General features: G+C 43.8%; 2 protein-coding genes across 5 annotated transcripts; both read right to left on the reverse strand.

Annotated features, from left to right (window-relative positions):
• Positions 1-525: 525 nt before the first annotated feature.
• Positions 526-5,053, reverse strand: cirbpa (cold inducible RNA binding protein a). Of its 4 annotated transcripts, XR_005694557.1 has the most exons (8): positions 4,922-5,053; positions 4,093-4,203; positions 3,883-3,989; positions 3,652-3,784; positions 3,434-3,566; positions 3,291-3,355; positions 847-938; positions 526-712 (listed from the first exon to the last, which is right to left on the reverse strand). XR_005694557.1 is itself a non-coding variant. In XM_040021931.1 (7 exons), the coding sequence occupies exons 2-7, from the start codon at positions 4,190-4,192 to the stop codon at positions 2,781-2,783; spliced, it is 531 nt and encodes a 176-aa protein (XP_039877865.1). In that variant the 5' UTR covers positions 4,193-4,203; positions 4,922-5,053; the 3' UTR covers positions 1,879-2,780. The 4 variants fall into 4 exon arrangements, 3 of the variants coding, with proteins under 3 accessions (XP_039877865.1, XP_039877864.1, XP_039877862.1); XM_040021931.1 differs by lacking the exons at positions 526-712; positions 847-938 and adding an exon at positions 1,879-2,794 and having other exon boundaries at positions 3,673-3,784; XM_040021930.1 differs by lacking the exons at positions 526-712; positions 847-938 and adding an exon at positions 1,879-2,182.
• A 2,135-nt stretch (positions 5,054-7,188) lies between these two features.
• LOC120727574 (midnolin-like) lies at positions 7,189-13,062 on the reverse strand. The gene is made up of 7 exons (XM_040021923.1): positions 12,557-13,062; positions 12,325-12,412; positions 12,172-12,234; positions 9,216-9,758; positions 8,964-9,069; positions 8,549-8,782; positions 7,189-7,764 (listed from the first exon to the last, which is right to left on the reverse strand). Exons 1-7 carry the CDS (start codon positions 12,784-12,786, stop codon positions 7,583-7,585), a joined length of 1,446 nt encoding a protein of 481 aa, XP_039877857.1. The 5' UTR covers positions 12,787-13,062; the 3' UTR covers positions 7,189-7,582.
• Positions 13,063-18,835: the final 5,773 nt, after the last annotated feature.

Below are 18,835 nucleotides of genomic sequence, written 5' to 3' on the forward strand. Positions count from 1 at the left end.
CATATCTGATGCATTGATCATATTTCCACTTCATATCATGTTAAACTTCTAATGTAATCCTTCAAATCTCACAAAGACCAAGTATTAGTTATTACCTCTACCAAGTATGTAATAATACCAAGTAATAGCTTGGTAGCATCAGTGTGTCTAAACACAACAGCTTGACAAGTGAGATGTTATTCAATTAAAATTGGCTTACATACACCAGACTACTGGAAAGACAATGAGCTGGGTAATTAGATTGTAGTATTTTACACACTATTCATATCCAGCCATTTACAAATTTGTACCAATGACCCATTACCCTACATACTTAAACACGAATGTATATCTGGCCCTAGTGCATCTTCCTTAAGATGACAATTAAACTTAAGCACACAATATTTCCTCAACTACATTACTTTCCCCTCCCACCTTTAAGCCATTCTGACATGTCTGTATCTTTAGAAATAAAAAGCCAATGTGAGTTTCAAAGTAAGCAAATCCTCAGGCATGTGTTTACAAAGATAGAAAAACCACAGCAAGTTCTTTTGTGTCAGATTTTATTCACGTTTCGAGCCAAAGCAAAACTACATAGTCAGGTTTGTCTATCAACTGCAGCTCTGTAATGCCGTTTTCCCTAGTTTGCGACATTTACTGTAACATCAGGAAATGTGCTTCAGGAATTTGGGAGATTCCTTCGTGTTGACAGTCACCCCACTGCTCATTGGACCTGGAACAAAACACATCTTATTTAGCCTGACAAAATTCTAGTTTTGAGCCAAACAAAAAAAACAAAACAAAAAAAAAACCCCACAAACTGAAAACCACCAAAAGCTTTGAGTAACAACATGCTTCACAACTTACCTGATACAGCAACTGCATGAGATCTTGCAGCCTAAAAATCCAGCTACTTCAGCTGTGACGAGATCCACTGAAGCATCCAGTCAGTTTTCAGTCTAGAGGAGGAGAAATGGATGGATTAAACCTGCCAACTGATGCTTGAAGTCAAACTGCATGCAGTATTAATGACTCACCACATAAGGTACAAAGGAAAAGTGAATGCAGTCTAGACACCTTACACATGAATTGGGGCTTGTGGACATTACAGGAGCAAATTTGTGGACTAGTGAGCAAAGTGGACTGAGCACAAAACTACCCGACTTAAAGGACCAATGCATTTTTTTGGTGGACTCAAGGTGGAGCACTAATATCCCAGACAGAAACCCCACCTCCCAATGGACTTTAGAATCAGGTAAGAGGACCTGTGATGTTTGTAGGAGACATCTGAAGCAGAGGACTAAACAGCGGCTAACTTGAAGGTATTCATGGCAACAATGAGAACTTAGTTTCAAGGATGTGAGCAAAGCAAAAGGAGATTTTTACCTCACGTGCACTGGCCTACTTTCTTCACATTTGACTAGGCAAGAGCAGCTTTCATCTCTGAGGAGCACTTGTTGGTAGGCGCAACACTTCACTCTCCAAGGACTTGTAGGATACTGAAGGAGCTCTTGACCTCTCTTGAACGTAATGAAGCATGAACATGACCAGGCACCAACTTCCCCCATATGCCACTTTGTTTGATCAGCACACTTAGTAGGTACAACATTCGGCTCATGGATCGTTTAACATGTACAGGATTCACTTGATTCAACTGTGCCCCCCCCTCCTTTTTAAACTTGTGTGGATCTTTACAGATACCCAGTAACTTCCCTCCCCTCCCTTTTCAGCTCTGAGAACTTTGACTAGCCTACCAAATTGTTGACTTTAGTCCAGAGATGGGTACCATCTGATTGCATCAAGCAGATGATTTAGTTCTCACGCAGCATTACATTAAAATGAGCCTACAGCGCTCAGCTTTAGTCCCCATGCGGTTGTTTTAAGAGGCAACAATCATGATGATTTTCCACAATTTGTTTAATAGGCTCCATGAAGCCAAACTGACAAAAAAAAGTTGATCATACAAAGAACAAAAAGTACAAAACTGTTCCCGGTTTGAGATATATATAAGCTTTAGGGAAACAAAGTTACATTTCTCGATCACTTTAAACAAGATTAGTCCATTTTACAGCACATTAAAAATGCAGATGTTGAGCAGAGCACAGAAGATACCTTGGACAGACTGTAGCATGCTGCAATTTGCAACTTCATGAACAGCCGGCCACTTCGGATGTGTAGTTCACCAGTCTGAAAGGAATTCACTCTTTTGGGAAATTGAACAAACAGGAGCCTCAGTTAAACTAAGGTTTTTTTCTCTTTTTTAATATTAATTTGAATTTAGCATCAAGTCTCCCAAAAGTCTGTTTATGAGCATATATCTTTCCTCTCAGTTTAAAACCTGGCAGGAGGTAGGTCAGTCAGAGACTGAGGGGGAAAATAAGGAACACAAACAAGCCCCAGATATTGCAATATATAAGAAAAGGAATCAAATCAGGAAGCACTTCAAGTGCTGGACAAAGTTTAGAGCAATGGTAGTGGCTGTTCAATGAAAAGCCACACTGAGAACTGTCTTGATCCCCAAAAATGGGACTTTACAGTATCAGATTACAGATGCCTTTTAGTTGCACGATCTTTGAGAAATGAGTCCAATTAAGCATGGTTAAGATTCTTTAACTGTAATTTGTAACAGGTTTTATAAGGAATGACCAAAACCCATTGCTACATTTTTCTTCTTTTTAAAGATGCTGAACTATTACAACAAAACTACAGAACTAAGGTCAGCAAACACGTGGACATTTTTCTTGAGGAGCGCATCTTTGAAAAACAGCCAGCCAAGTGAAGATCTTGAATCAGGGAGATGTTTACTCATGTGTAGCTGAGGATAAGAAGTGGGCACAGAGGTAAAGACACTGCAAGTTCGAACACTGGAGTTTACAAATATTCCCCTTTCAACCCGCCTAACAACCCTCCCTCTTTTTGCATAAGGGGGTCCTTGCCTTCCTCGCAATTTGAGAACACGTGAAATTCGGGGTTTGCTTTAAGTGGTTCAAATGGTTTCCAGCCTCTTTGTCAGAGAAGGGCACAAAAGAAATCTGGCAACCGTTTGGAAAGAGGCATCAAGTTGAGCACAAAACTGAGGGGCATACATGGTGATAGGCTTCCCATGTTGGGGCTGTGAAATCTCAATTTACAGTGTTGGAGTGTACAGCATCTCAACCCGCCACTTAAAGCAGGTATTTAAAAATTTGAGTGCTGCGCAGTTTGACTATGCCAGTTACTGAGATGTGCTTTCAGTGTTCCTTTAGATTTTGTACAGACAGCCCCAACATAAATGCACCCAAATACCTGAAATACATATTATTGATGCTTACCATAGCTGTCGTATCCATCGCGGTAGGATCCAGATCCTGAACGCTCACCATATCCACCCTGCCCCCTATATAAACAAGAAACTTTCATTTAAAATACAGTCAAAATAAAGTGCATTAAACAAACTTAAGCTCCGATTATTTACCTGTTTTCTCTGTAGCCGCCTGAGGAATATCCTCCACTCCTGTATCCACTGCCACCAAAGCTCCTGTCTCCACCACCAAAGCTTCTGTCACCATAACTCCTGTCTCCGTACCCTCTGTCTCCACCATATCCACCTATTAAAAACAAATCAGTTTTAATTTCGATAGTGTTAGAATAAACCTTTAATTTCAATTTTTTAAAAATATTCCCACGTCGCACCTCGGGAATAACCACGCCCACCTCTCCCTCTGGAGCCGCTAAATCTGCCTCCTCGTGGGCCAGAGCCAAAACCTCCTCTTGAGCGCCCTCCCTTTCCAGCTTCGTCCACCCGAATAGCACGTCCGTCCAGCGTCTGCAATACAACAGGAAATGTAAAAACGTATAAATACAATTACATTAACTATATAAATTTTTTTAATTCGATTATAAATTGAGTAGCGTGATTTTTACCTTTCCGTTCATGGCGTCCAGTGCGTCTTTAGCGTCCTCTGCATTGTCGTACTTCACGAAGCCAAACCCGCGAGATCTTCCGGTTTCTTTGTCTCTGATCACGTCCACTAATCAGGGAGAAATTCCGATTAGGCCACATATTTAGTAAAATATTTATGTCTGAAGTCATTTTAAACTATATACTCAAGAGGGGTAAAGAGGTTTAATTACCTTTTTCGATGGTTCCGTATTTGCCGAAAGCCGCAGCCAGAGAGTCCTCGTTGGTCTCGAAGCTCAGACCTCCGATGAATAATTTTCCCTCGTCCGACATTTTTGTTATAGCTACAAAAAAAAAAAAAAAAATGAAAGCAATTAAAAAAAAAAAAAAAGTCTCCCCACAAATCCTTAAAACTGAAAAGGGGCCCTTTATCGGCGAAAAACCGTCGACACGCACAGTCGGGTTAGCCGCAATGAGAAAGTAGGTCACCGGAGCAGTTTCATAAAATGGCGATCACTGATTGCGTAGTAATGGCCTACATACCTCCCGACGTTTAACAGACCATGAAATCTGAATTTATCTTAAAGCTACGTCATATTTAATCGATGATCGTCGACAAAAGTCAAAATGGAGTCACCCTAGGCCTGGGGCCTGAAAACGTGGCGCAGTTTCGTTAGCGGATTAGCTGGCGGTATTTCTTCCAGCGCCATTTTGTAGCACCGCGCTACACGCTTTTGTTTCAATGAGCTACTTTGCGCCATCTCAAGGGGTGGCCAGCTGCCTTATTTTGCAGCTCATATAACTACCCCAATTAATATGGGAAAAAAAATAGGTTAACCTATTTCTGCAAAGTGCACCATAGCATTTACACATCGAAAAAACATTCTAATACGATCAAATAAAAAAAGCGATCAAACGTCGGTTAAAAATATTTTCAATCAATAGAAAAAGGTCACATTGGAAAAAAAAATATGCGTTTCATACTTTACAAATATAGATGCATGAATAAGATTATAACTTGCAACGTGTAGAAACAACACGTAACAAAGAGAAAGCGTTTACCTTTGTCTCTCACGGAGATGTAAGGGAAGTTGCTAGGAGCGGCGATGCAGGTCGAATGAGGGAGAATAACGAGCGCGATCCGCTTTTCACTGCAATGCGCACTCACTCCTTCTTCTACTGCTGTTTGGGCGGCAGACCGTTAGGACAGCCGCCAACAGCGCCATCTTGTGTTAGGGTGACGCAGCATAGTGCTCTTAGGTTGGGCCGCATTTAATTCCTCTTCGTTTTTCGGCTGCTGCCTTTAGGGGTCGCCACAACGGATCATTTGCCTCCGCCTCAACCTATCTTTAGCATTCTCCATTATCAGACAGCTCACCTGCATTTCCTCTTCCACTACATCCACGAAGTCCTCCTGCCTGGCAGCTCTGTATCCCCCCTGCAAAGAACAAGGTACTCAGAGCCGATCCCTGATGCCCTTGAACCCATCAGTCACTTCTGGGCTTTTTCATCTCCAAGTAGTTTTCCTAGCAGCACAGATTACCGTACTCTGATTTGAATAATAATTTGTATCTGATTTGACTTCGCAACCAAAAATATAGATGTAGAAATGTCCTCCTGCCAGTGGCTTCCAAACACATTAAACTGAAAGTATCCGCGTATATTTGTGCCTTAAACAGAAACCAGATTAATAATCATTCCAGAGATGCTTTGTTTTCAAGCACAGTAAAATAACAGCGTGGTAGCACAATTAAAAACACTGAGTGCAGTCAGATGAATGCCAGTCATAACTGCAAGTCGCTTTCATATGTAGTTAACGGAGGAAATGATTCAACTGTGTTTATTTTGCACGCCTCGAGTGCTTTGTTTGCGTGAGTCACGATGGCAGTCAGGTGTGTGGGGCCGAAGTCCTGTTTGTCTGTGTGGGAGGAAGATTTATCTGCACATGCACGCCTAAGCGATGCAGTGTGTTTGAATGGTGTGTGTGGGAGGCAAAGAGAGAGAAAAGAACGTCTGTGTAGGAGGCTCGAAAACCCATAGCTTTCATCTGCAACGTCCTTGCAGCGCTACAAGGAATAGATCAGCGTGCAGGGAAAGGGTTTCATCCTCTTTCTTGTAAATCATTGGATCGATACCGCCAAAATGAATTCATCGGGGCAGGCGGTGTGTAGGCTACACTATCATGGCCGACTGTGCCTGCAGCGCCGAATCTGCAGCACAGGCGCTCTTTAGGATTCAGGACGAGCAGCCGTGATATGTGGCGCCGGGCGTGCTGCTGCAGCTGCACACTCCGTGATCACGATCAACAGAGCTGCACCGAAAACAACGCCAGCATTCGCGCTGCAGTCCCCAGCTGTGTGCTGATCGTCGTTTGATAGCCGAACGAGTGAGCTTCCACACGCTTCTCAGCTTGCAGAACACACAGGCTACACCTGAGCAAGGCTTCGTGTTTGTCTGCACGTCAGCGGCGAAGGCAGGCACAGATGTTTCAGCTCACCTCGAACAGTTTCATGTTCTGCCGCTGTGATTTGCATCCTGTGAGCTCAGCATCAGACACGCTGGCTACAGAGAGGCGAACGCTTCGGTTTATGGCATTTTTCACAAAGTACTCATTGGAGTGCCTCTTAAGATTCCAGTCATAGCTTTAATAAGTCACATAGTTATTCACGCAAATTCTGGTATCTCAAGCATCACGTTTTAGACCCTATGCTATGCTTGTCTTTAACGGCCCGCTCGAAACAGTTTGAAATGTTCAGTTGCTGTCATGGAAGAAGTGTAAGGAGTCTTGGTTGGCTGCACATCAGTGCTCACGTTCTACTTCCTGCGTTACTGTCGAGGAGAACCAATATTTCAGTTTTATTTTAAATCGTAATGCTCAGCTTTACAGCATCACTGAGATTTTCTTGAAACCTCTGCTCCACGAAGAGAGATGGCATCACCTCTCTGAAACTCATGCGGCTATTAATAATGAAAAGCGACAAAGCACAGAGGTCACAGAGTAACCTGGAAGGCTGCTTCTGTTGATCCAGTGTGCTGACTGCAGGTGTTCCCAGCTTTATAAACGGCATTCAGTTCAGTTGTTCTCACCTGGATGATTGAGCACGCATCAAGACAAAGCACGTAGCATTTAATCTAGAAGTAGATCATTCATCTTCACCACACATATCTCCTGATCACAGATACAAGAGCAGCTGTGACAACCAAACAGAAAGGACGATCAGTAGAATAAGGCTGAGACATTTTTATCCCCAAAAAACCAACAAAAATCCAGTTTAACAGACGAAGGCAACATTATATTCTTCATTTAAAAAGAACAGGCTCCACTCATAAACGCTTTCAGATTTTTTATTGTTTCCCTTTATTATTTGCATATTTTTTTGCTTCCTATTATTTCATAAATAAGATATTTTCAAGAAACATTGCTTGCATGGAACGAAACACAGTCTTACATTCAAAACATGTACAGTTAAGGCATCAGAGTACGTAGAGTAAAACACCAACAGGGAAATCTATGTGACACGTGCTACATACTGCAACAGCCGGAGCTGCAGTCACTGAAGGACAGACTCAGATTACACATCACAGAAAAAGCCACAACATTTAGACGTATAGTTTCAGATAGTAGAAAAATACTAACAAAGGCTCATTTTTTTTTCGTAGCCCTGTACGGCAAGGTCAGCTCTGGTATCTATCATAGTGAGCGGGTCTTTTTACATTCAGAGACTAGGGGTGATGGTGGCGCTTCTGGTACGGATGAGAGCCTTGTGAGAGGCGCGAGGTCTTGCAAGCCCTCCTGCGTAGACGCCTCTCGTGCATCAGGAGCTGGAGGTGCTCTAGCTTACAGTGCAGCGTTTGATTCTCCTCTGTGGACGAGTGCACGACGGAACCCTCGTGGGCTACGTCACCTACAGAGAAGAAGAAAGAAATGGGTCAGACACGTGAATGTTTATGATGTGCTCTCCGCCATTAATTACTGCATTGATCATAAGAAATACACTCAAAAGCCACTTTGTCAGGCTTAATTTATATGTCTGCTCATTAATGCAAACATCCAATCAGCCAATAACACGCAGACGTGGTCAAGACGACCTCCCGAAGCTCCGACCCAGAATCAGTTTGTTTCTCTGACGCAGTAAAAATACGACTAGTTGAATTTTCTAAAGCTGCAGCTGTCAGATGCTTCGTCTTGTTCCACCACCTGTCAAAACCCTCAAAGTTTCATCAGCTATGAGGAGAAAGAAAAGCACCTAACTATGTAGAAGTGATTGACAGACAAGCTGCGAGGCAACTGCTCTGCTTGATTTCCTCATATTTTCAGCTCTAATGCAAACATACAAATCCACGAGAAACCCCGTCAGCACGAGAGAATCGCAGCCTAATAAGGAAGCGTAAACGCTCGTGGATGCGCTGTCGTTAACACCGCCTGTTAAGACTGTAATAGTCTTTATACTCACGCAGGCCCGTGTAACTGCTGCACAAGTGCTGCGTGACTAAATATGACGCAGCACAGAAACACGAGCGCGTTTTATTCTCTGGGGGCCTGAAACAGTCTCTTTTTTTCATGTTTTTGTTTCCATTTCCCTGTCCTGATTTCTAAAATGCACACTATTCCAGTATTTGCATGCATTTACATGCGTGTGATGATGACATGCTCTCTGAGTTTCCAAAATAATATTAGCTTGAGCTGACCTGGAGCTCCGCAGAGGGGCTCTGTCCTCTGCATCGCTGGTGGTCTGGGCTCTTCTGCTGTGAGCAGCGGGTTGACTTCAGCGCCTTGAGCAGGACAGCGGTGTAGAGGATGAGGAACTGGAGCCCCCTGGTGGTGGTAGGCGGCTCTGAGGAGGTCGTTGAGGATCTGGAGAATAATGGCGACACCACGTCGAGGATGACTGAAACCGCTCTGACTGCAAGGGGCCAGGGTGCCTGAGAGGATAAAGGAGTCATTACTACTTTTTTCTCTACTTTTCCTAAAAACAGCTATTCAAAAGAGAAAGGTCATTAGATTAGAAAGAGTGCCCTTATAGTTGCAACACTAGGAAACATCACTGGTTTATGTTAATCAGACCAAACAAAAACTGCTGAGCAGTCTCCAGATCAGACGTACCAGAGAAAGTCCCAGAGAAGATGCCAGGTGAGTGTCTCACGAAACTCTCTATGACAGCTCCTGGAGGATTGGGCAGCTGTGCAGTGGATGAAGCATCAGCATTACTCTGTAAGGGACAAATATCCACCTTAAGGAATAAGTCTGAGTAATAAAATATTCTTTTCTCACTAATTTAAATTCAAAAAGACTATTGTGAAAATTCGGTTACGCGTTAACGTGGATGACTTCTGCGTTAGAGTGTGTGTGGCTAACCTCTGTGAAGGTCGAGGCTGCTGTGGGGCTCAGGGGTGCCGGGCTGGAGCCGATGGGACCGGCTGAACAGACCGGTGCAATCGCTCGCAAAGGAGAGCCCGGATGTGGAGAACCACAGGGCAAAGGAGGAGAAGGAGCGTGCGGAGATCCGTGCTCAGAGTGGGAATTAAGCAGAGAAGAGGGATTACAGCAGTTTGTGGCAGGAACGCTACTGGATGGAACCGAAGGGTTTTGTGAGTTCAGTGAAGTTCTGGCTCCCTGAGTGTTAAACTGAAACGAGGACAAAGAGTCAACAGAGAATGGAGTTGCAGATGAGGCCTGTGAAGCTGATGTGGTAGCAGGTCCAGTGGTGGAGGTCCACGCCGAGGCAGAGTGAGGGTGGTTCGTGCTGCTGGCCGTCTGCGCATTGCTGCCGTGAGCCTTTGAGTCCAGCAGCAGCTCCTTCACGTCCTGCGCCGACAGCTGGAGCTCCACACACATCACGTGGGCACCGATTCCAAGGTTAATGTTCAGAGGTGAGCGCCCAGACAGGAAGTCGTTAATCTGCAGGGACAGACAGGAAAGTTTCACTCTTCTTCTCCCGGTGCTATCAGTTTACAGCACAGTTATCTGAAACCACAATACACTGATAACCAAGAAAACCTATCATGGATGTTTCCCATGAATTTCTCATGTGGGTCAATTTGAATGGCTTCAATGACATAACCTCTGATTACAGAGGAATCTGCTACACAGAGATGTAAATTTAAATAGCAAATTTGCCGCTTTGCTTCACCACACCTTTATTAAAGCTTTAAAGACTGTGTAGTGTGTGTGTCTGTGTGGGTTATTGCCTCTGGTAACTACAAAAATGATGAAGGTTATCTCACCTATGTATGTTTTAATGTTATTAATTGGATCCGATGTTTGTTTTTATGCATCTATGTTGCAAAGTCTCTCTTGTAAAATGGATCTTTGACCTCAGTGGGCCTAACCTGGTTAAATAAAGGATACATAAAAATATCTATCTTTATTGAACAATCACTCACAGCGCAGGCTGGGAAAAGTAAGTGAACTCTTGTCTCACAAAGATGAAATATAGAGCAGGACAGCGCAGGATGTGGAAAAAGAGAAGCGTGAGAAATTATTTGAAGAGGTGGACGGGTGCAAGATGAAGGCCAGATACGCTGTCTAAAGTTATTTATTTTTTTAAAACTTCATATTAAAGACTTGTTGGAAGTGGCTCAAAGTTTACTAGAATGTAAAATATACTGCTGCAACGCAGAGGATCAGGAAAAGATGGAAAAGAAAGTTCAAAAGGAGAAAGAGGAAGAGAAAATGATAAATAAAGAGAAAGAGAAGAAGCGACACGTCATGAAGAAGGAGGAAGAGAAGAGATGGACAAAGATATCAGCATATTGTGAGAAAAGACAGTAAGTATGAGAAACAGCTGTGATGACAAAGACAAAAATAATAAAAGAAAAAAGGGAAGTAAAGAAGGGACTGGGGGGTAGAAAGAGGAACAGGTAACGGCTCCAGCATTCCTCCCCCTGAAGTCTCACCCCCACCCCTTCTTTCCTAAACTGTAATATTGTAATAATAAATAGATAGGATTACATTTCTCCACCCTGACTGTCTGTGAATATTTGCTGCTTGCGTTCAGTACAGAAAAGAAAAGTGCAGTTGTTTTTGTGCTATTATTAGGACTCTATATGTGTACAGGTCAGTCCTCATTTTACGAGTACAGTAATACTGAAATAAAAAGTAAAAGTAAGATGGAAATCCTGATAATTACAGGGTCCGCATACCTTTTCTCTTGCAGCTTTAACGGCTGAATGACATGTGTGTAGCCAAAACTATGCACCTCCAAACTTGGTCTTTAGACGAGTAATTATTGATTGATTTTTTTAAAGGGTTTTTAATATGTTTCTCTGCCTCATTCATGCATTCAACCGGTTCCTACCATAGACCGTACACCCACCAGCCACTTTGTTAGGCACACCTGTTCTGCGACTTGTTAATGCAAATATGTAATCAGACAATCACTCGACAGCGACTTAACACATTTAGGCATGTCGGCATGGTCAAGACGAGCATCAGAGTGCGGAAGAAAGGAAAGGCAAAAAAAAAAAAAAGCCTTGTTTACTGCGTCAAGCTGATAGGAAGGCAACAGGAACTCAAATAACCACTTGTTACAACCAAGGTATGCAGAAGATAGGCTCTGAAAGCACAACACGTCGAACCTTGAAGTAGATGGGCTACGGTAACAGAAAACCACACTGGGTGGCTCTCCTGTCAGCTAAAAACAGGAAACTGAGGCTACAGATCACACGGGCTCACCAAGACTGGACAACAGAAGACTGGAGAAATGTTGTCTCGATTTCTGCTGCGACATTCAGCTGTTACAGAAGGAATTAGGTGCAAACTACAGGAAAACGTGGATCCATCCTGCCTTGTGTTAATAGTTCAGGCTGCTGGTGGTGCAACGGTGTGACTTTTTGCCCCCTTATTATCAGCTGAGCACCCTTAAAACACAACAGTCTACCTGAGTATTGTTGCTGACCATGTCCATCCCTTTATAACTACCAGTGTAGCGTGTTCTGATGGCTGCTTCCAGCAGGATAACACATCAAAGCTGAAATGATCTCATTCTGGTTTCTTGAACTGCTCTCTAATGGCCTCCACAGGCACCTGATCTCAATCCAGTAGAGCACCTTTAGGATGTGGTGGACAGGAGATTCAGTTCATGGATGTATCTGTGTGGGGCTATCATGTAAATATAAACCAAAGTCTCTGAGTTTCCTGCCGTGAAGAATCAAGACAGGTTGGAAGGCAAAATAGAGTCCGACCGAGAACTAATAAGCCGTATTTAATGAAATGGGTGCATGCAATAATATAATAGCAATATTATTACATGCAAACGGTAGTTTCTAGTGTTTACTTCAAGCATACAGTCAGAAAGAATTAAAACGCTCACCTGGACTTCTGTTAAACTTTCCAACACATCCATAACAGTCCTTTCAGCCCTGGTAGTCGAGCACTGTGCGGCACAATATAGTAAACAGTCTGATTATATGTGTGCGTCAAAGTTACAGAACAGCCAGTCTAAGATGTGCATTAGTTTACGTACCAGTAAACCAGCTTCAATGACTGGGACCAGAGTCAGTTTGCTGCCATCTGTTACACCCTGGTCCAGGAGCGTCCCTGCAGTCAGGTGCCTAATTTATAATACATAAATCAGCTTTAATGGGTCAAACCGGGAAAAAACAAAAACACATACGCATCAAATACGCGGATTAAACGTAATTGCTTTACCTAAACTCCCGGAAGTGCACAGCATACAGGGTAAAGCAACAACTCACCTGTCTTTATGCAGGAGTACGATCCTGTCCGTGTGCAGTCTGAGTTTCTGGGAGATGCGCGCTTTCAGGGCCTCCACGGTCTCCCCCCGGGGGACGGTCAGCTCCACCGGGCTGCCGGCCGTGGAGGTGATGCACAGACGCATGGAGGACTGGCCGCTGGAGACCCCGGCCCCGCGGCTTGCACACTGGAAGGCGGTGACGCTACAGAGACCCCGCTGCTGCTGCTCCATTCACGAACACTGGCTGCTTTAAACTCGGGCTCTGGTCGCTGGGATGACCTGAAGCGACGCGCTGCGGGGCTCCTGTGCTCGGGTCGTCACTGCTCCTCGATGTGAAGCATCCCTGAAACCACGACAAGCCGCAGACTGCACACCAGTTCCTCTTTCTGTCTCTGACAAGCGCAGCTCCACTCCTCCAGCGTGAAAATACACCCCGACCCCTGGCAGGCCGAGGCCCGCCCACTTCCCATCACAACCAATCGGAGAGGGACACAAGACTACGAAGGCTTTATTGCCCAATCTGAAGGAGCTCTGCTTCACGTGGCTTTTTTTCACCCAACTCGCCATTCATAAATGACGCAATCCGCAGTGCACATTTTGTACAGAATCACAAAAAAACATCCGACTGTAGTAATTCTTAAGATTTAAACTCTGGGGATTCTTCACGTTATTAAAAGATTATACCAGAGATGCTTCTGTACCGGCAGGGGGGTTAGTTCTGACCCCCCGCGATGACATTGCATCCCTCTAAGGAGGTGACTATTTTGTTAAACGCCCACTCCTTGGCATGAAAACAGCGTCGCCTATTTTTATGCAAAACCTTTAAGGAGCTGGAAGCTCCTACAGCATGAAAGGCACAGAAAATCCTCACGGACATGCAGTGGAGTCAAACACGTGGATTCATGAAAACCTGAGAACTTTGAGCTGATTAAAACATGAGCATAATCAAAAGTATCCCTAACAACTTTTCTAAAGTTTTAAAAATATATATTTTTCTGAGGAAAGAAAGCTTTCAGAGAAATAGTAAACAGACTGGTTCTTACATAGTGCTTTTCTACTCTGCAGAAGCACTCGAGGCATTTCATACAACATGCCTCATTCACCCATTCATACAGGGGGTTTTTCTACAGCGAAGTGTTTTCTATCTGACATTGACACACATCTATAGTCTGATGAGCACATCAGAGATCTACTTGGGGTTCGGTATGTTGCGTAGGGATACTTTGGCACATAGTCTGGAGCAGTCAGGGATCAAACCACCAACCTTTCAATTAGTGGATGACCTGCTCTACCTGAGGTATGTCAGTAAAAGCCTCCAAGAATCTGATATCAGGGTAAGAACATACATCATACAGGGATAATCAACCATTTATTCTTATGTTTCTCGCATTTAGCAATGATGTGGAATTTCACCGTTCAATCAGTGGGATGAGCGCTCACAGAGAGCCCATCTCTGGTCTGGTCGAGGCTGCACCTGTCATGTGATGCACAGCCGAGTGGACTGGCTTGGAGTAAAGTGACGTATGAAGCCGAGGAGTGAAGAGAAATGGAGCTCATATGTGTCTCCTCACGGTGGCTAAAAATAACCATACCCACAGCACCCCCGTTTTACAGCCTGCGTCACTGCACTTCCACATGACCTGCATCACCTCACCCCCTCACTCACCTCTCTCCCAAACGCAGACATGCAGAGCTTCTTTCATCACGTCTTTTCTGCCTGAAAAACCTCGGCATCCCTTGCTGTTCTCCTCTGGTTTCCTTTGCATAGCTGTTTCAGCAGTTACCGAGCTCTCTCTGTGCCTTGTATAACTGATACGAGAAGTTTATGCACAGGAAAACCAGCTTTTTAATCACTGCTGACTTCACTCTGGAATTTAGAAGGAATCCCATGCTGACCTCTCCCTGATCTTTTCTCCTTTAAATAACTCCCTGAACTTCATGTTCCAGTGATATTTTCATGGAGGATCTGACCTCCCTTTGGAGATTGCGTTCTCCTCCTCCTCCTCTTTTTCTTCCTCGTTTATCTCTCCGTTCACTCCAGCGCTTTGCTGAGAGGAGTGAGATGAGAGAGGCCGCTGCTTTACATTCTTCAGGCCTCACAGAAAACAATTCCACAGGATGTCCTGCTCTTCGGAGCATGCACAGACGCAGCTCTGACGTCAGCCCTCCAAGAACACACACGCACACACACCCACTGCGTCCATCCTCTCTTTCTCATTCCTCCCACCCCAACACGGCCTCTCCTGGCATCATTTCCCAGATGTTTCAGTTCCCTGGCAGGCTGATTTACCCCTTGTATTTCCTGGAATTTTTCTTTATTTTTTTTAGATAAAACAGTCGTACATGACGAATTTTATCTGAAATATTTTAACAAAGACCTCACTGATCAGCTAAGAAAATTTAGATGGAATGTAGCTTTTAGACGCCACTAATAAGAACGCAATAAAGAAAGAGGGCACTACTGTTTGTTTCATTCATCTGTTGTTGCCGTTTTATGACACAGCACAATAAGATCAAGGAGTTCAGCCGATTAAGATGCAAAGAAATAACTATTAAAACTACAAGAACAAAAGTGACAAGTAGAATCATAAAACACCATGCACTGAGCAGATCTCGTTTAAAACCATTGAGTCTTTGTTGATTTGTAGCTCCACCTTTCCAAAGCATTTATTAACATATGCCTTAGTTCCCTTTAAGTACACCCACGCTTACTGTGAGGCAAGTCAGTTCCAGTGTACTGTGATCATGTGTAAATGGTGACAGTGTAGCCTGTGAAAGGAGGCGTAATACAGTCTTCCTAGTACAGATTAGAGATAGAACTAAAAAAAGCTAGAAAATCCAAAGATGTCTAACACATTGTACTCAAAAGCCAGTGTTACAGATCTGGCACTGAGCCACTTTGCTATATTCAGTTTTCTTTCCTACTTGTGCAACTTGTTCATTAATTATTATCCAAAACAATCACCATGTTACAAAGATAGCGCTCCACACGTGCCGTTCCCTCTGAGATCTGTCACGTCCGCTGAGTAATACTTTAACAGCTTTGATATGTGGAAAACATAAAAAAAAAGTAGAATTTCCTCTTTTCTGCAATAATTTTAGATGCTGTTCCAACATGAATGCTGTCTTATTCTTTATTTATCAGGATACTGATACTCTCATATGCGGCAGAGAAAGTTATACATTTTTCTTATTTTAATAAGAAAAACTCATGTCCATGATGAGTCTCTCCATATAATTAGGGTTATCTGGCCTTATCCACTGTGCCTCATTGTATATAATGAAAAGTGTATTTACATTTCAAGGGAAGAGCTCTCTCTGGCTTTTTGAGTAATTAGGTTCTTGTTAATGGAAAAAGGGTTTGAGGAGATTAATATATTCCAAAAAAGTGACCTGGAAGAAAAGAGAGAACACATTTAAGACCGTAGCAGCTTAGTCACCGGTGGCAGAGGACACTGTCACAGTTTCCTGTGCCCAACACATTAATGTGTACCGCCACTGAATAAATACATTTTGGTGATTTCAGTCACCCTGAACTGATTTCCCAAGTTGAATTAAATCACTTGTCACGTGTGGTTATTTCTGTCGCTCAGCTTTGAACCAGTTCTCGAAAGTTTTCGGAGAGGCGGGGGAAACAAACCCAACAACAACCCAAAAATAGCTCTTCGGATGTCTAAGTGCCCCCCCTGTTTCCTGTTTTCATAGAGGCACAGGTTACACATCTATTCATTTTGGTGCTGAGGCATTTTCTGTTTGTGCAAAACATCATGCAAGGAGTGCACACTGCAGAGGTTAGAGCTGCAAACTGTGGATTCCATTGTGGGTGCAGATGCAATATGCAGTTTGTAGCCTATATGATGCGAAAACAGAGACAAGCACAACAATAAAAAAAAAAAGGGTCATGTAAACAACAAAACCTTAAACTAGCAGATGGATTTAAATCATTTGCAAGCACTCTTACGGAGGTGGGTTAACTTAGCCATATTTAGCCAAATGCACCCAAACAATAAACATCACAGATTAAGAGCAACATGAAAAGGAGGGCAGATAAATTCTTTCTGCAGAAAAGCATCCTCACTAGAATCCAAGTGTGCAGCAGCTTTCACTGGCAAATAATTTTAGATGGACTAACTCTATTGAATTAGAGTGAAATGAAGCTTTATTTAGCTGTTTTTTCCCTGGACCATCTGGACAAAACCTGCAAGCAGATCTACCCCCCCCCCCCAAAAAAACAACAACAACAACAACAACAACAACAAAACCCAGACAGAAACAAACAAAACAAATTAAAATGAATTAAGTCAAACAAAACATTGAAAAAACAGCAGTGCAACGCTGCCACCACGTGGCCAAACATGAGATTACAAAAAAACGTTTTAAGGGGATCCGTCTGCTCCTGCTATAGGACACAGACTCAAACACTGCAAAAAGGGAAACTTGGGCATATTTCAGTGACTTATTTAAATATCTGCATCGATATATATATATGGCTCAGATAATTACTGCCCCCCCCTCCCTCCCTCTCCCTCTCAGTAGATACCATTCATGAGCAGCTGGTGTGAATGAGGACGGGTTTTCTCCTCCATCTCGCATCATCACCACCATCACCACCACTGTCGTCGTCAGTGCCTGTCACGTGGTGCGTCGGGAGCGGGCGGTGGGTGTGTCTAATCGCGTGTGGCTTCATTCATAACTACAGTCTTTATTTGAAGCCCAAATTAAAGTATGCAGACGGGGCAGGCTGCCGGTGGACCGCTTCAAACGGAGTCTACAGCCGGGTGAGTCCGATCCTTGCGCCTCACACACACACACACTGATCAGGTTACACGGACCTACAGCTGTGCTCACGGTTTAATGTGGTACTATTTCATTATGTAATAGGTGGGATAGGTGACACAGCCGACTCTAGATCGCAGCATCTGATTTATTGGGGCATGTCTGAGGCGCGGGCGGGGGTCCTCAGCTGAGCCCCCACACTCCAGCGTGTCCGGCACATGAAGGCTCCTGGGTGACTAATCGTGATTTATTCCCCGCAGGCTGAGATCAGACGTCGCAGAGATATGGGGCTGTCCTGATCCGCGGGTTTTCGGAGGAGAGGGGAAGATGCTGCCGAGGCTGCTGCTGCTGCTGATGCTGAGGCTGCTGAGCGCCGCCGGCTGCAGCGGATCGCTGTAGTCGGGCCCCACAGAGCGGAGCGAAGCACCGTCAACAACGCCTGTATAGACCGTAAGATGCATCACATCTGGAGCACATCATCGTGCAGTCACACGTCAGACTGACATCCATTACCCGCCCCCCTTCCTCCTTAGTCCGGACAGTATTTATGAAAGTGACACCATCCGCTCCATTACCGTGACACAAAGTACACCAAGACGTCGTCAGAGATGATGTTACATTCTAACATGACTTCAGACCCTGGGACTAACACGCGCACGCACGCACGCACTCACGCGTTGGATTAGGTTATATTTTTTGCCACCAGTCGGGGTCAGTGTTTTAAACTTCAGCTTCAGTATTTACCGACAAAATGATGGTGAAGCTGATGCACTGCTACTAGGTTACAATTACCAATACTATAGCACCGAAAATTATTTTTTAAAAGATCATGATAATAACGACAATAATGACATTTTCCAAGCCTGACTGGAGATTCACGGTCTGTCCAGCTTCTAAAACTCAAGCAATCCAGTATTTTAATAAATATGTTAATAACTAGACTTGACTTAATTTGTGAAATTAGTTTAAAAGAGCCCCGTGGATTTGTCTGGATGTAATAATTGAATACACAGAGAATGTAAGAGTGCCTTCAAGGATACATTTTAAAACCATCATCCAAAGTTTATGACTGCCTGTTACGTGATCAGCAGAAAGAAGACAGATGGTTTCCAAAAAATAATCTGGAGTTATAATTAATCTAATTAATTATCTGTTCTGGTTTTGCCTGATCCCAGCGTGGTGGAAACCCTCCAAGACACACACACACACACACACACACACACACACACACACACACACACACACACACACACACACACACACAGACCATTAAATGCCCACTTTAACCTCATTCCATCTCAAAATTATGTCTTCCTGAGATGAAATCCTCATGTCTGTTATGGGGATCTGCTTTTTTTGCCCACATAAAGAAGACCCGTGTCCCCCTCAGTGTACATCTCACCAGTGATTAAGGTCCCCCCACCATACCCCGACTGCTCTCAAGCACATTTTGACAAATGCCAAGCGTTCACTGAAGATAATTCGACAGCAGAAGAATGGGCCG

The sequence above is a fragment of the Simochromis diagramma genome, unplaced genomic scaffold (assembly GCF_900408965.1).
Source record: "Simochromis diagramma unplaced genomic scaffold, fSimDia1.1 OVJJ01000205.1, whole genome shotgun sequence".
Taxonomy (NCBI): Eukaryota; Metazoa; Chordata; class Actinopteri; order Cichliformes; family Cichlidae; genus Simochromis; species Simochromis diagramma.

Excerpts from the sequence above, each read along its gene's own strand:
- LOC120727574 (XM_040021923.1), bottom strand. The coding sequence starts at position 12,786 with ATGGAGCAGCAGCAGCGGGGTCTCTGTAGCGTCACCGCCTTCCAGTGT. Across the intron at positions 12,235-12,324 it reads TCATTGAAGCTGGTTTACTG|TGCTCGACTACCAGGGCTGA; the intron begins GTACGTAAACTA and ends TGTGCCGCACAG. Across the intron at positions 9,759-12,171 it reads AAAGTTTAACAGAAGTCCAG|ATTAACGACTTCCTGTCTGG; the intron begins GTGAGCGTTTTA and ends CTGTCCCTGCAG.
- cirbpa (XM_040021928.1), bottom strand. The coding sequence starts at position 4,192 with ATGTCGGACGAGGGAAAATTATTCATCGGAGGTCTGAGCTTCGAGACC. Across the intron at positions 3,785-3,882 it reads TGGACGCCATGAACGGAAAG|ACGCTGGACGGACGTGCTAT; the intron begins GTAAAAATCACG and ends GTTGTATTGCAG. Across the intron at positions 3,356-3,433 it reads GGCGGCTACAGAGAAAACAG|GGGGCAGGGTGGATATGGTG; the intron begins GTAAATAATCGG and ends TTGTTTATATAG.